Here is a 17,196-nt window from a genome sequence, read left to right on the forward strand (position 1 = left end):
GTAAATGGCACAGATTGAGAGAAATTTCACAATACCTTGAGAGGCTTTTACTTTTTACTGAGAAAATTCATTTTTGTTCCTCTAGTCTACTATTATACCTGCACACATCTGAAATAACACGTGACATTATTTGTAATCAGAAAAGATTGGCAGAAATCCATTCCAACAAGTAGCAGCTGATAGTATACACACGTAATTCAACACTAGGCCACTAAATGCTTTTAAATGCTGCAATCCCTAACATGGAGAGACTCCTAAATTATAATATTATAAAAAATATGTGTAAAGGCAAAAGGAAAACATGTCCTCTGTTTTGACAAATGAAGGAAAAAACTTCCTAAGAGCTAGTATTTTTTGTAGAGGAACAACAGAGAAAAAGAAACTAAACTGAGGTTACATATAGGATGGGGAGGAGTAAAGTATGGGGAAATGAAGTGAAAGAAATATTTCTTTCAGTTTGTCTGCTTGTTTGTTTGTTTGTTTGTTTGTTTGTTTTTGAGACAGGTTATTCTGTAGCGTAGGCTGGTTTCAAATTCCCTATGTTGATAAGGATAGCCTTGAACTCCTGATCTTTCTGACTTTCTGATTACCAGTCTATGTTACTTTTTTTTTTTTTTTTTGGTTTTTTGAGACAGGGTTTCTCTGTGTAGCTTTGGAGCCTATCCTGGCACTCACTCTGTAGACCACAGGTCTGTTACTTTTATACAAATATCTTTCTATTACCTCGCCAAGAAAATCAAACGTTAAAAATAACTGGCAGAACATGAACAAAATTATATCAGCAACAGAAGAGCATCATGGGCTCTCCAGTTAACTGGCTTATGACCCTTAACCTTTACTAAAGGTTTTGACATCAATAAAAGTTTAAAACAAATTGAGAAGTAGCAAGATCCTCCATACCTTTTGGTCCAGGTAGCCCATCCAAGCCAGTGCGTCCTGGAGGACCTGGAGGTCCTGGGAAACCACGATCACCTTTTGGACCAGGTGTTCCTTTGAAACCTGGGAATCCTGGTGGCCCAGGTGGCCCAGGTAACCCAAATCCTGGCTCTCCCTTAAGCATACACATGACAAAACACAAGGAAAAGTCCAGTGACTTTCCTGATGCTTACCATTTACTACAGAGAATTTAAAGCAGAGAATACAAAGTAATACTTCTCTTCCATGGTGAGGAGAGGATAAATAAATGAAAAGGAATGGACAGGTTAGAGGGAACATCAGGAAGGATAGGAGACAGGGTTTAGTAAATCAAATTAAATGAGTTGGACTGGTTTCAAAACTAGAAGGTTAACTAGAAAAGCATGGGATTAAATACCACTACCCAAGTGAGAAAATGTGAATATGGACTGAGAATGAGATCATACAAATAATTATTTTTAATTTGACTAAGTCATATAATGCCATTGTAGTTTCTGTATAAATTTTCCATTTAGATAGAGATGAATATTGAAGCCACTGCAGGTGAAATGATATACTGGAGATTTGGGTTAAATGAGAACACCTCTCCAAAAACAGGAAAAGATTAAAGAAATGTTATGAAATGTTATTAAAATCTTAATATTTTTGTGCCTGGGTGACAGATATATGAAAGTTTATTATATTACTTCTTTTGCTTTATGTTTATTTGAAAATGTTCATCATAAAATAAAAACAAGCCAACAGAGAAGTAGTTTTCTCATGTGAGCCCATCAGCTTGTTTTTCCTATGGAAAATAAGTAATAATGATGAAAGCCAGCAAGATTAAACCACTTAAGCACAGAAAATACAGGAAGAGTCAGGGTAATTACACATTGCCGCAGTTTGCTGAAGGCTGACTGAAAAGCGTTTGAGGTTAAATGAGATACAATAGAAGGAATATAAAGGGAATTATTTATTAGTAGTACCAAATAACGGTGATTTGCTTTATGTATCTTTGGTGGAATTGGGACAGAAGAAACAATACAGGAAGGACTTGATACATCCAGCACAATTTCACCAATCATCATACATGTTTGGCAAGTATGAAATAGGTTACTGTTTATATACAAAAGCACAAGTGAAGCTGATCATTGGATTCTTTCATCTAATGTAACAACCCACTAGTCTAAACAAAGGTCAGAAACTTGTTGGATCTAAACATTACCTATATTATTAAAGATGGTTTTAGATTAGATACTTTACTTTTAAATGAAAATATAGTTAAATTTTATCAATATAATAAAGACCTGGGACAATGTCTAAGTTAAAATAGTAACTGGGACCAAAGGCAGTAGAGTAGATAGATAAATTAAAAAAAAGGTAAGTTAAAATGTTCCAGCCTGGCTCTGGATACATGGCTCAGCAGTTAAGAACATTGACTGCTCTTGTAGAGAAACACGGTTCGATTCCCAGCACCCACACGGTAGTTAACAACTGTCTGTAACTTCAGTTGCAGGGCACATGAGGCCCTCTTCTGATCTCTGCAGTCACCAGGAACACACATTGTGCATATACATACACATGCAGGCAAAAACACTCATACACATACAAATAATAATAAATAAATCTTTATAAAAATACGTTCCAGACCTTTGGTCCTGGAAAGCCTGGTGACCCAGGAGGGCCATCTGGACCCATTCTTCCAGGTGTTCCTGGCGCTCCTGGAGGTCCTGGAATTCCTGGAAAACCTGAAAAATAGCAAGTCTTTTTTTTTAATCCACAGAAAGAATAAACTTTAAAAAAGATAATTACATCCTTATCTCCCTAATTATGCTTTATACACTGACTTTTTAAAAGTACACAGGTATTCTGGATGTTCACTTAGAATCAGGACTAAAAGATAGATAGACATCTGTGATTCTCTCTCAAACACCTTAACTTTTCATTTCCACAGAATAATGGGTGTAGAAGAAGTTATGCTCTTCTGAAGTATATAGAATAAGTCAGAACTAAATATAGTGAATGGATGCCACATAAATGTCCGGAGCTTCCATTCTGCTCACATAGGCAATAGAATGCCTATCATGCACTTGTAGAGATGAGCTAAATGCAATAGCATGTGTTATAACAGCATTAACACATAAAATCAAATCTGACTTTTTAATAAAAGTATTTGGTATAAGTGAGGAATTTTCATCACACAAAGGGGCTGCCCTGCTACTCCTGAAAATAAATCCTGTGAGGAAAAAAAAAGCAGAACTGTAGAATAAAACCCAAAATTTCAATAAATCAATGAAATATTTTACTTGGGATAAAACATTACATATGTGTATAGTGAATTTGCTTTCTGATTAATACAATCTATTAATTCATTACATATCTATTTAGTGCTTGATATATTCCCAGGAACTATTCTAAGCTCTGAGAATACCACCATGTTCTTTAGCAATGAATAATTTCTGCATCTCTGAAATGTAGATTTTTATTCACCTATTTATTTTACATCCTGGCTGCAGCCTCCCCATTCCCTCTCCCACTCCAATCCCCTCCTCTTCCATCTCCATCCAGGAGAGGGCAGGTCTCCTATGAGTATCAATAAAGTATGGCATATCAAGTTGCAGTAAGACTAAGCAGTGTAGACAGTTTTGACACTAAACTATTTTAGAAAATGAACTCCAAGTTCAAAGAGAGACCCTATCTCCAAAATTAAGGTGGATTTAGTGACTTTTCCTTTTATAATATTTCAAATTTGTTATCATTTTAATTTTATGTGTATGGGTGTTTGAACTTCATGTATGTAATGAGCCATGTGTGTTCCAAGTACCCTCGGAAACCAGAGGAAGATATTGAATCCATTAGAAGTAGAACTAAGGGTGGTTAGGTGTTTGTATGCAGATGTTTAGAAGTAAACCCTGGTTCTCTGGAAGAGCAGCCAGTTCTCTTAGTCACTGAGCCATCTCTCTAGCCCCCAATGTGACTTTCCATTTACATTCTTTACAACATATCAAAAGATTCACATTTACTTTGCTTTTTTATTATGAAAGAGTAGTATAATACTAACCAGCTAATCTATACATCCCAATATCTAGTTCAACATACCTTTGGGACCTGGTGGTCCAAGAAGCCCAACCCCAGGGATACCTGGTTCTCCTTTGCTACCAGGTATTCCTGGCAGGCCTGGTTGGCCTGGAAGTCCAGGATCACCTACAGAAAAATAGCAGTATAAGAATGGTAAACACCCAAAGAATGAAGTGGTGAAGATGCTTTGAAATAAAGATTTTTTTTGCATACCTGGAAGGCCAGCTTCACCATCTCTGCCTGGATTACCTGGCAGGCCAGGCTTCCCTGGCTGTGTTATGGTCTGGCCTGGATCACCTTTAGGACCTGAAAACAGATGGATTACTCTGGAGTGAGAGACATGTACTTGACTAAAGAAAGCGATCCCACTTTGTATATTCTAGGAAGGTATCAAACAGAAGGATGCAATTTCAAAGAGAAAACTCAGATGGTAGTTTTAGGTACTTCCATGATTGAGGATGTTAGATAATTAATTTTAGATGTCAGTCTGACTGGATTAAGAGAGATTCAGATAGCTGATAAAGCAAGTGTTTCTGGTTATGCCCATGATCCATGATTCCAAAAGAGAATGACATTTGATTCAGCTATCTAAAGAGGGAAGGTCTGCCTTTACCCAATATGGGCTACCATCATCCCATAAAAGAGGGCTTGGGTAGAACAAAAAAACAAAGCATAGGAAATCAACGCCCCTAATTCATCTGCAACACCTATCTTCTCCTTCCCTTGAGAATCAGAACATAAATTGGGCTGGGAAGATAGCTCAGTCAGCAAAGTGCCTGCTGAATAAGAATCTGTATTGAGACTCCCAGAACCCATAGAAAAAAGGTAGCCACAGCAGCACATGTCTGTAACCCTAATACTGAGGGCATGGAGACAGGCTAGGTGTGTCAATGAACTCCAGGCTCAGTGAGAGATCCTGTCCCCAAATTAAAGTGCATGTTTTCAACCTTGAGAACATATACATACAACTAACATTGCACAGACTAAAGAGGTTGTATTTATGTATTTAGGATATATATATATATATATATATATATATATATATATATATATATATATGACCATAAATTTGAAAGAGAGCAAGGGGTTATATGGAGGAGTTGGAGTTGGAGGGAAGAAAGGTAATGAGGAAAATTTTATAATTATATTGTATCTTTTTTGTTTTGTTTTTTTCAAGACAGGGTTTCTCTGTACAGCCCTAGCTGTCCTGAAACTCACTCTGTAGACCAGGCTGGCCTCAAATTCACAGATATCTGCCTGCCTCTGCCTCCCAAGTGCTGGGATTAAAGGTATGTGCCACCCACACCTGGCTATCATAATTATATAATAATATCAAATTTGGAAAAATATAAAGAAGAGTAATATGCATGGGCACCTCCTACCCACATGTAAACAGCTACACAAACATACACATGCAAAATAAAATACCAATGCAAGGAAATGACTGAAAAAACTCAACAAGAAATCCCATTTTAAACAAACACATTTCATTCCCTTGCTAGGAGCATATACATGGTCAGAGAAACACTTTTCCTGGGAAAGGAAGCCAATATTTTTATTTCTATTTTTAAGCACAAAATTTAAAATCAAGAAATCAAAGTATAAACTTACCTGGTAATCCTGGCTGGCCTGGATTTCCTGCCACACCTTGTATGCCTTTTTCACCTATAGGGCCTGGGGGCCCCAAACCAACAGGGCCCATAGGTCCCATATTTCCTGGGAGACCTGGCAAACCTGGGTTCCCAGGAGGACCTCTTTCACCCTTAAAAGTAATTCCACCCTGAAAATGGAAATATTTAAGACAGAAACACATTGATATAACAACTTCATGTAGGTTAATATGAATGAATACAACTAGCGACATGACATAGCCATAAGTACTTAAATGCTATATAACTGTGTGATATTGTTAAAATTGCATCTATGATCACTTACATACTCATTATCTCCTTCAACAGATATATCTCAACTCTATCTTCCAGTGGTACAAGTTGAGAAGTTAAGTAGACAAGGTCTCTGCTCTCAAAAAGTTTACAATCTACCATGTTGAAATGGTTATTGTCTAACTACCCTATTTTAATATATATTTCCCATTCAAATATCCTATATTGGATATTACATAGAAAATGAGACTGTTGATTTATGCTCAGTGTTTGGCTATATACTATCTGGCCATCTACTCACAAATCTCTAACATTCCTATATATACAAAACAAATTAGATTTCTTTTCATGTCTAAAAAAATCCCACAGAGATATGTGGAACAAGAGGTAAATTCCACACTGACTCCTAAGCATTTTAACTTCCTATCCATCTATTCATACCTAGCAATAATTGATACAGTAATGAATTAAGGAGTTTATAAAACTGAAAGAAAATGGTAAGGAAACTCTAGTTAGTACATTGTACCATTTGAATGTAAAAAATTATTTTAGGCATTATTAGATTATTCATTACATGCTAGGCCCTCTATTTTAATTTAGTAAGTGCTTTTTTGGGGGAGGGATATACTGAGAATTAAATTTAGGGTCTCACACACAAGTATAAGTTCTACCACAGAGATAGAACGTCATCCTAACATTAATAAGTGACAATCTGACATAAAAGCAAGACTATCAACCCAACTCACAGGCTCTCCTTTGGGACCAGGGAGTCCTGGCAATCCATCCTTTCCAGGAGTACCAGGTAGACCAGGAAGCCCTGGAGCTCCAGGAGAACCCAACTCTCCTTTGTCACCTTTCATTCCCAGAAGAGTGAGGACATCACCAGGGTCACCTTTAGATCCTGGAAAACCTGGAGCACCTGGAGGTCCAGGTATGCCCTGAGTTGAAACAAAAAAGAGGGAGAAGAAGGAGAAAAAGTAATTCAGATTTTTTCCTAGCATTATTTGCTCCATTAACCCATACAATAATATTCAACATACAAAGTAATAGTATGAAGTAAGGATGGCAAATCAGGGAGAGAAAAGGAATAAAATAAATTATAACTTAATTCTCAAGCTAAATTTAATGTATGTGTCCATAAGTGAAAATTAAAGGGCACATTGCTTCCTTCAAGTCCTTTGTGGCTCATAATATAATCAAAGCTTACTGGTAATCCTTTCGGGCCAATTGTTCCAGCATTTCCTTTTTCACCCTTCTCTCCAGGGAATCCAAGAGATCCTAAGACACACAGAGAATCATGTGATCTTAGAGCCTTAAGCCTCCAACCATCCTCATATAGAGAGCGGTACATCACAAACTTAGATTTTAAACTGAGAACTCTATTCTACTGCATTTAAGTCACACTCTTCCTTATTTTATGTTCTCAATATGAAGAAATTAGGCTTTCGTTTTTGGCTTATTTACTTTTATATTATGTGTGTGGGTGTTTTGTTCTTGTGTCTGCATGCCACCTGAGTGCCTGATGCCCATGGAGGCTAGAAGAAGGTGTCAGATCACTAGGACTGGAACTGTCGATGGTGGGAATCAAACTGCAAGAGCAGCGAGTGCTCTTAACCACTGAGCCAACTCTCAGCAGCACATACACCATTGCATCTTCAAGTGTTTCTAACTCCAGAGCATTCTTTTGCAAAGTTTGCAGCTACTAGAAACTGAGGTGGGGCTTGAGTCCCTATAACCAGCCTATTGCCAAGGGGAGAAGAAAATAAAGAGCTTGCATATTTTAACTTTCAGTTACACAATCTTCCTATATCCTTATTAGCCCTTTTTTGGGTTTGCTATTTCCTAAGACTTGGTTTATGAGATCTATTTGGTGTCAGAGGTTACAGAAAAGAGTTACTAAAGGCAGTGACTCTACAGATGAACCTCTGCACTGACTGCATCATTATTACCTGGTTATTAGATTGAAAGTTAATACTTGGATACTGCTATGAATTGCTTAATTCAGAGCTACTGAATCAGAATGTGGGGATGGGATCCAGCAATCTGGATTTTGTTTTTTTTTTGCAATCTGGATTTTAACAAGCCCACTGTATGACTCTTATTCATTCCCAAGTTGAAGACAAACTAGTTTGGAAATACAGGCTGTATTACTAGCTGCTAATGGCAGCTATGAGGCTTGCTAAAAGTATTTCCAAACTCCTAGTGAATTTGTGTCTTTGGTAGACACACTAGACTGGTAAGCAGTCTGGGATTTATTATCAGCCTGGACTCAAGAATACATAATATTGCATCTGTGAAGAGTTAATTGAGTGGAACAGTTGTGGTTCTGGAAAATGAGTCAAAATTAAGAGGGAGGCCTTTATATGTAGAAAGAGGAATCTTGGCAGCTAGTTGCCAAACTTTAATAGAAACCTTGTTCCTTAATGACAATATGTGATATATCCCCAGTGACTGCCTCTGGAAACCGTAACTGGTGTTCAGACAGTATGAACATTCTCCCTAGTTTTCTAGAAGAAAAGTCTGACTCTATATGCCATTTCACTTTTGGGAGAATGTAATTCTTTGAGTAATACCAAATGCTGTAATAGAGAATGTTGGTAGATTCAGGTATTATAAACAAAAAGGTAAATTATTTTATAAGAGATGCATCTCATATTCATTAATTTATAGACATGAGAGACCAGATATCAATTGGGCAACCAGCAACATTCTAAAACTATTAGCATACTCATAAGAGTCAACGAAAGATTTTTTACATAAAGAATATTTTACCTGGAGGACCTGGGCGACCTGGCAAACCAGGTTGGCCTGGAGGACCTGAAATTCCAGTTCCAATACAGTTGAAGCATGTATCACCTTTGTCACCTGGTAAAAAAGAAATATTACTGGAAGGGTTACTTAAACCTTCTTTAGGTAGATTCTAAAGAAGTCAGCTGTAAGGAAAAGCATTCCTACTCCACAGTGTGTTTAGAGAAGCCTGTGTCTAAAATAAATTTTTAGGCAAATAGTGAGTGCCTATGTATACAGAGAACTGATTTAGGTGTTTGTGATACACTTATAAAATAAAACAGACAAAATGCCACATTTTCGTGGAGCTAACTTCCTCCCAATAAAAAGGAATAATAAACAACAAAGGCAATAAATTATTAAATTACATATTAAATAGTTTAATATTAAATATAGTAAGCTTTTAAATGTGTATGAACACATGTTTGTAGGAGGAAAATGGGTAAGTGTGACTGAGTGAGTTAGATGAGTGATGGAGAAGGGTTGTAATTTGAAACAGGATAAGGTCAGGACAGAGCTCATTGAAAAATTATCTATACAAACAAAATGAAAGGCATTATATTTGCATGATAAGTGTAGTGTATTCTATGTATAGACAAGGAACAGAGGTAGATCAGATTGCTGAAGCTGAATGAAGAAGGGGGATCAAGTTATAGAAGCTATGCTAGACTGTAGTATTCACTGTGAATTAAAAGAGAAATGTGTGGGTACTAAACAGAAGACCCATCATTATAACAAGCTCCATTTGTCCACAATGAACATACTTAAAGTAATGAATTGCACATTCATATGTTAGTCATACACCACTAGTTACTGTAGTCATTTTCAATATGTACTCATAAAGTTATATTGGAGCTACAGAATTACTAATAGAACATGGCTGTACATCATTGATACTATTTGGTCTTTCCGCATTATATGTGAATTCACAGCCAAACTACACATTTTGTTTAAAGATTTAAAAACTATTCTACCCTTAATGTCATCCCAAAGAATTCGAGACAATCTTACAAATATAGCTATCACATCTACGATTAATTAACAAACTATTAATATTTTCATTTATTTAAATTTTATTTAATTTTTTCATACTGTATGTTATGAACAAATTATTTCCCTTCTCCCAACTCCTCCAAGATACCAATTTTCCTGTTGGTCCTAAACTCTACTCCTTTTAAAAAAATTTTTCGAGAGAGGTGTCAGAGGTTTCTCTGTGTAGCTTTGTAGACCAGGCTGGTCTCAAACTCACAGAGATCTGCCTGTCTCTGCCTCCCGAGTGCTGGGATTAAAGACGTGTGCCACCAACACCCAGCTCCTACACCCTACTCCTAACCATTCTTCCTGAACACATTGCCACTTTTTATACCTTATAAATATTAAGCAATACACGATGAGTGAATTAGATATAAATACAATATGAACTCATCATTTACACAAAAGTACTTTAATAATCATTGTATATAATCCTATTAATTCTATCATTCGTTAACCTTAAATTCATTACATAATTTTCATACTGTAAACATAGTTTCAATAAAGCACATTATGAATCTAATAACAGAAGCCACACACTTCTGATTTACCAAAACAAAAACTGTACATGAACTGCTAATTTATGAAATTAGAGATAAATATATAGCTTTCTTACTTTTTGCCATTTTTAATTTTTTTATTTCATTTTACATTCCAACCACAGTGTTCCCTCCTGGCCCTCCTCCCACCCTCCCTCACCTCTCCCCAAGCCCACCCCTAGTCCACTCTTCCTCATGAGTAAAGACTCCCATGAGGAGTCAACGAAGTCTGACACAATAGATTGGGGCAGGGCCAGACCCCTCTCCCATTCATTAAGGGTAAGCATGGTACTTTCTACTTTTAAAGGATCATAACTATGCATTTGTCTTAGGAACCAAATCTGAACATTAAGACAACTGCAAATAAAATAAATAAGTTATGTATTATGTTAATAATGCTTATAAGTTCCTTCACCTATATTTAAATGGTGTTTACTGCACTTTATAGGTAAAAATACTCATTTAAATGAGTTTTATTGTAATTTTATTCCCAACAACAATATTTATCAACTTAGGTCATAAAACCATAATCTGATATAACTGCATCGAGGATGTTGGATTTGTCTTAACTTTTCTCAAAAATCTGTACACATGTTATTTACATACTCTGGACCATTATCCATAACCTCAGTGATGAGCAAAACGTATGTAAAATAGTGGACTATGCCAGAGCTATACAATTTATCAACAACAACTACAAGCCCAGCACGCAATGGAACACTACTCTTACAAGATCCTGCTCTAAAGATCATAAAAAATCTGCAAACATAGGGTATTCTAATATCCTAGCTTTTCTAATTACATTAATTGCCCCTTCCTAACAGCTGTACGCAGCACATGAATTCTCTTTTTCAACACTTTAGGACAATCTGTATTCTTTCCATCAATTAATTTAAGAAGATAACTCCCATTATTAATTAAGTCAATGAAACACCTCACTATTTGGCTGCATTTCACAGGATTTCAGATGTCAGACAATGTTGTCTCAAAATTTCCCACAAATAAGAGCATGTGCATTCCTTAAACTAGTCCTCTCACAATCAAAATTTTAGGCTTAACTTTATCTTTATCCTAAGAAAGTAATATAAGGACTTTAACCTTACCACTTAATTTTATTCATCTACCCACAGTTCCTCTGATTATCTAGAATTTTTCCAACCACAATGCATTGTTATTTACTAATAAACTAATTATTAAATGAAATACAGCTTCAAGTCCTTTAGACTTAACCTGGTTTAAAAAAAAAAGCAGTTACCCCAACTATCTAGATACAAAAATGTAATCTCTCGACAATACCCAGTGAATCAAAAAAGGAATAACTAAATAATTAAAAGATAAAAATTTACATTTACTTTCTAATTGTAGTACCTATATCTTTAATTCTTACTATCTAATTTAGTTGAGTAATCTTAATTATATAAAAATAGAAGTAAGGACCAATTATCCACACTATAATTCAACTTCCAGAGCTTTATAAAACAGTCATAACTATTGTTATTCACAAGACCAGTTTCTTCACCTTCATATGTTACTTAATCTCTCATGATTAAATTTAACAAAAGCCTCTACCTTATAATTTGCTAATAATACAACTATAATTAACTCTATCAAAAGCCACCATTAACACCTTCGAATTATTCAATTAGTACATGACAACTCTGAATGTTTTTGTACTGCCACTGCTGTTGTATATCCAAATACTAGCTATCACTCCTAAACAAAATAAAAATAATGCTACAAAAGACCTACTCAAATGTTAATATAATTCCAAACCTACCACTAATAATTAACTTCAGTTTACCATAAATAAGTGAAGATTTGAGAAACTCTTACAAAACAAAAAAACCCAAAAATAATAATATATATTATAATTCCTATGTGGAATTAAAGTAAGACTAATTATTGTCATTATTCAACTATAGAAACTTTAATGACCAAAACCTCTCCCTCTATCATCAATATTATTAGCCACTTACATGTTGATTTACCAGTCCCATCCAATTTCAGCATGATGACAATTCAGTCTTTTACAATGTATTTACATGATACTAATAATTATCATGGTCCTCTACATAGAAATATATTATATGTTAGATAAAATGGTTCTGTCAGGTCTGTCTGCTGGATGACTTATCCAGTATCTTTATGCAAACAGAGCTTCTATATTTTTCATCTGGTTGTTTTTCTTCCCATGAAGAACAAGGTCATTTACTTCGTAGATACTTGAAACATTGAAATTATTTTATAACTTGCAGCAAAAATGGAAAAATTTGTCAAGAATTTTTAGATCAAAACACTTGGAGAAACAGGAGGGCATAAAGACTACCAGGCTTCAAGTACTGATGGTAACTATATTTAGTTAAGAGGGTACAGCGTGGGATGAGCACAAAAGCATGAAGGTCAGGGCACATGGTAGCATAGATCATAGAAATCCTTTGTTATTTTAATTGCCAATGAAGAAGGAAGTAGATTAAGAATCTTAAAATGGTAATAAAGCAAATATTATATTAAAAAAGAGAATGGAAGATGCAGTGTCGGAAAAAATGGAAACCTGAAACTACTCATGCTATATTTCAGTTACAAATGAGTGCAATGAAGTGAGGAAACAGCAAAGGAGTTTAATAATAGGATTGATGTAATTGATTGGTCATGTAATGAGAACTAAAGTAAGAGGAAAAAGAGATCAAGTTAAGGGTAGTCTAAAGTAGGTCTCAGTAGGATTGAAGCAATGTTGGAGTTATTAGAAATAATCTAGAAAGAGATGACATATGAAATCAATATTATGGAAGAATACACTATTGTTAAGGAGACAATCTTGCAGTGTGAGTTGGGAATGGCTGTCTTAATACTGAAGTTAGAATTCAGGGCATTTGGCTACCTACTTGAAAGAATGAAGGAAGGGATATTTAGGTATCAAACCTTTTACTCCTTGCTCTCCTTGGAGTCCTTTATCACCTGGAGATCCTGGGGGGCCTGGAGGGCCTGCTTTACATATCTCATCACCTGAGGTTAAAAATAAGAAAGCAACCTAAGTGTTGCTAAATGTTGAGAAGACTGGACAAAAATTAAAGAAAAAAAACATGCTAGAAAAAAACCTTATTTTCAATTACTTCCCTGTAAAAATACAACTCAGTAAACAATATGGAGATATATTGTCAATGCTGAACACTGTTTGAAGACCAGCACACAACCAAAACCCCAAACTAAAAATAGCAGTACAATTTCTTAGATATCAGAAATATAAATAATGAAGTCAAATTTCAGTCATATTCACTTACAAATGAAATAAAGCAAAAGAATAGCCAAATTTGTCAGGATAAAATCACAGCTTACTGGGTGGCAAATGAGGGCCAGGAGGACCAGGAGGCCCTGGAAGGCCAGGAGCCCCAGGCTGTCCATCAAGTCCAGGAGATCCAGGAATACAAATTCCAGGAGGACCTTCATCACCTTTCTGACCCCTTTCTCCAGGATATCCAGGGGGGCCAGGAGGACCCATGACTGCTGTCCCTAAATAAGAAAATGTACCCATTAAAAGTGACCAAAATAATCTTATTTTGTAGACAATTATTTTGATTCTCCAGGAGACATTAGGAATGATAAACTCTTCATTTATATAATGTTGGTTGGATTTTCTTTCTCTACTTTTTATATTTTTAGAATACAAAATAATGGCTTGCATTATGGCATTTTCATATATGTGCTGATATCCATCTCCACACAGCCTCATTCATATCTATTGACTCTCTCTCTCACTTATCCTCTTTCTCCACCCAAACAGTCTCCTTTCTGCCTCCATGGCACATAATAGATAGCTAAATTTGATTCTGCATGGAAGAGACAATGCATACTACTTTGTTCTTGTTTTCCCTGCTTTAAACCCCTTCTGTTCTATGCTTTGTGTCTTTTCAGTTGGTTTATGTAGTATGTTTTAATCTGAGAATTCATATTTGCAAGGATGAAATGCTTTATATGATGTAATAGCTTGAGTATAAGATATGATTATTTAAAGTAATGGCCAGGCTTAGTGGCCCATGCCTTTAATCTCAGCACTCAGGAAGCAGAGGAAGGTGGATCTCTATGAGTTAGAGGCCAGCCTGGTCTACAGAGAGAGTTCCATGACAGTCAGGGCTACATGGTGAGACCTTGTCTTGAAAAAACAAACACACAAAGAGGAATTTTATGGCTTCTGGCAATTACTAATAAATTAATAGCCTCTCTTTGACACTGGGATGTTCTACCCCCAGAAATATCAGAAAATTATTAGTAATGATGGAGGGAGGGGACTATTAAGCATGGAAAGGTTTCAGTAGGGATGGGGAATGGGGGTAAAATTGGGGTATGGAGGAAGTTTAACAAAAATAAGGCTGCATGAAAAAATATAGAAATGTACCATTCAGGTATGACATGGCCATTGCAAATCATGAACACACATGTTCATTAAAAGCAGCTATGGATACTTTTAATAATATGGGTCCTTCAACAATATATCATGGAAAAATAAAGTACCATGGGCATCTCCTCTTTCCTGAGGACCTTTTGACTGCTAACTGTTGATGGAGGAGGGTGTCATTTTCTCATCGATCTTGTTGCCACTGGAGTACTAGTTAGGAAGAAGGAGCTCAAAGAGAAATTAAGGGGAATAGCAGAAACTAATCCAAGGTGAATATAATCAAAATAATATATGAAAATATCAAAATGCAAAGAGAGAGGGAGTACTTTAATATGATCAAATAAAACACAGCTCTGCTTCTGAACATTTTTTAGTTCCACTGCCTATTTTTGCACATCAACACATTTTATGTTATTTTCAGAACTACCAAGGAAATAATTACATACTTTGTTTATTTATTTGACATTCTTTTCATTTACACACCAACCCCAGTTCCATGTCTGTCCCCTTCGCCCACCCTGCACCTTCTTCTTCCCACCGTCAGATGGAGTAAGGCCTTCCTTGGAAGTCTAGCATATCAAGTTGAGACAGGACCAAGCCCCTCCTCCCTGTATGATGGCTGTGCAAGGCATCCCACCATAGGGAATGGGTTCCAAAAAGCCAGTTCATGAACAAGGGATAGGTCCTGGTGCCACTGACGGGGGTCCCCCCAACAGAGGAAGGCACATAACTGTTGCCCACATTCAGAGGGCCTAGTTTGGTCTCATGCAATTTATTGAACTTCCACTAGCTTGGGTCAGCTGTCTCTGTGGTTTTCCTCATCATGATCTTGACCTCCTCTTGTTCATATGATCCCTCCTCCCTCTCTTCAACTGAATTCCAGGAACTCAGCTCAGTGCTTTGCTGTGGGTCACTGCATCTGTTTCTATCAGTTACTGGGTGTAGCTTCTATGATGACAATTAGCAGTGTCACAAATTTGATTAAAGGCAAAGGCCCATTGAGACACCCTCTCCACTATTGCTAGAAGTCTCTCTCTATTTTTTTTAGGAAAAATGAAATATTTATTTAAAAAGAAAAATTAATAAAAAAGAAAAAGTAATAAAAAGGAAACTTAAAAAATCTTTTTTGTTAATTTTTTTACTTGAATTAGAAACAAGATGGTTTTCCATGTCAATCCCAGTTCCCACTCCCTCCTCTCCTCCCCTACCACAGCCCCAACTAATACCCTACTTTTCACATATCCTTTCTGCTCCCCAGGGAGGGTGAGGCCTTCAATAGGGGGGGTCATCAGAGTCTATCATATCCTTTGGGATTGGGCCTAGGCCCATCCCCATGTGTCTTGGCTCAGGGAGTATTCCTCTATGTGGATTGGGCACCCAAAGTCCACACCTGTGCTAGGGATAAGTACTGAACAACTACAGGAGGTCCCGTAGATTTCCAAGGTTTCCTCACTGAAACCCATGTTCCTGGGGTCTGGATCAGCCCCATGCTGGTATCCCAGCTATCAGACTGGGGAGCAAGTGTTCCCCGATGTTCAGGTCAGCTGTTTCTGTGGGCTTTACCAGCCTGGTCTGTACTCCTTTGCTCTTCACTCATACTTCTCTGCATCTGGATGCCAGTTCAGTTCAGTGATTAGTTGTGGGTGTCTGCTTCTACTTTCACCAGCTGCTGTATGAGGGCTATCTTATACAATTGATATTTCATTATGAAACTGGAATTTAGAATATATTGGAGTATATCATAAGCTTACAATACAACAAAAATGAGATTGAAAGGTTAAAATGATATGATAATTTTAAGATCAGTGAACTGATTAATATCAGTTGGACTTCAGAAAAAGGGAAGGCAAAATGGAAGTCAGGTTTTTATCAATATAACAATACAAGGTGTATTCCCAGGCTTTGATAATATAAGTTTCCACAATAAAATAACCCAAAGAGAACACAAGAGTAATACATTTTAAAAAGGCCTGTAACAAGACAAATCATTGTGAAATTGCAGAACAGTGGGAAGAGACAGGCCCTATCCCAAAGGACATGAGAGATCCGAAGACCCCCTATAGAAGGCCTCGCCCTCCCTTGGGAGCAGAGGGGAATGGGGTAGGTAGGGTGTTAGTTGAGGGGGCAGAGAAGGAGGAGAGGCACAGGGAACTAGGATTGACATGTAAAACAATCTTGTTTCTAATTCAAATTAAAAATGGGAGAAAAAAGAAAATCCTAAAAGCTTCTGGAGAAAAAGTAGGTCATCAACAGAAAAGCATAAAAAGAATTGCATTTTTTTATTCCTGCCCCCACTCAGGGCAGAGGTGAGCTGCTTTATCCCCTGCCTTGGGCCCAACTTCTGCCTGCCCACTCTGGGAACTCCCATCCCGGGATCTGGAGGCAGGTCGACTCCACCCCTGGGGACCAAGAAACCCAGAGTCTGCTGACAACTCTGTGCTAGTCCCCCTCTCACCCAACTGGAGAGTGAGTGCCTCAGACTCGCCTTCACCCACCTTGAGACCCATCAGAGTATTGGACCCTCTTGCACCCACTGGAAGAGAACCTTGGAGACATACACACCAGGAGAGAAACAGACATCACCTGCATCCAC

General features: G+C 36.9%; 1 protein-coding gene across 5 annotated transcripts in view; it reads right to left on the bottom strand.

Annotated features, from left to right (window-relative positions):
• LOC100772575 (collagen alpha-5(IV) chain) overlaps positions 1-17,196 on the bottom strand; it is a 181,613-nt gene that overhangs the window by 53,811 nt on the left and 110,606 nt on the right. For all 5 annotated transcript variants that reach the window (XM_027433656.2, XM_027433657.2, XM_027433655.2 and 2 more), the window contains exons 20-29: positions 13,547-13,720; positions 13,133-13,216; positions 8,628-8,720; positions 7,063-7,133; positions 6,602-6,793; positions 5,584-5,752; positions 4,186-4,278; positions 3,994-4,098; positions 2,545-2,642; positions 901-1,051 (exon numbers count right to left, since the gene is read on the bottom strand). In XM_027433656.2, the coding sequence (XP_027289457.1) occupies positions 901-1,051; positions 2,545-2,642; positions 3,994-4,098; positions 4,186-4,278; positions 5,584-5,752; positions 6,602-6,793; positions 7,063-7,133; positions 8,628-8,720; positions 13,133-13,216; positions 13,547-13,720 (1,230 nt within the window). The remainder of the gene's footprint in view (positions 1-900; positions 1,052-2,544; positions 2,643-3,993; positions 4,099-4,185; positions 4,279-5,583; positions 5,753-6,601; positions 6,794-7,062; positions 7,134-8,627; positions 8,721-13,132; positions 13,217-13,546; positions 13,721-17,196) is intronic.

Source organism: Cricetulus griseus, chromosome X (assembly GCF_003668045.3).
Source record: "Cricetulus griseus strain 17A/GY chromosome X, alternate assembly CriGri-PICRH-1.0, whole genome shotgun sequence".
NCBI classification, from domain to species: domain Eukaryota; kingdom Metazoa; phylum Chordata; class Mammalia; order Rodentia; family Cricetidae; genus Cricetulus; species Cricetulus griseus.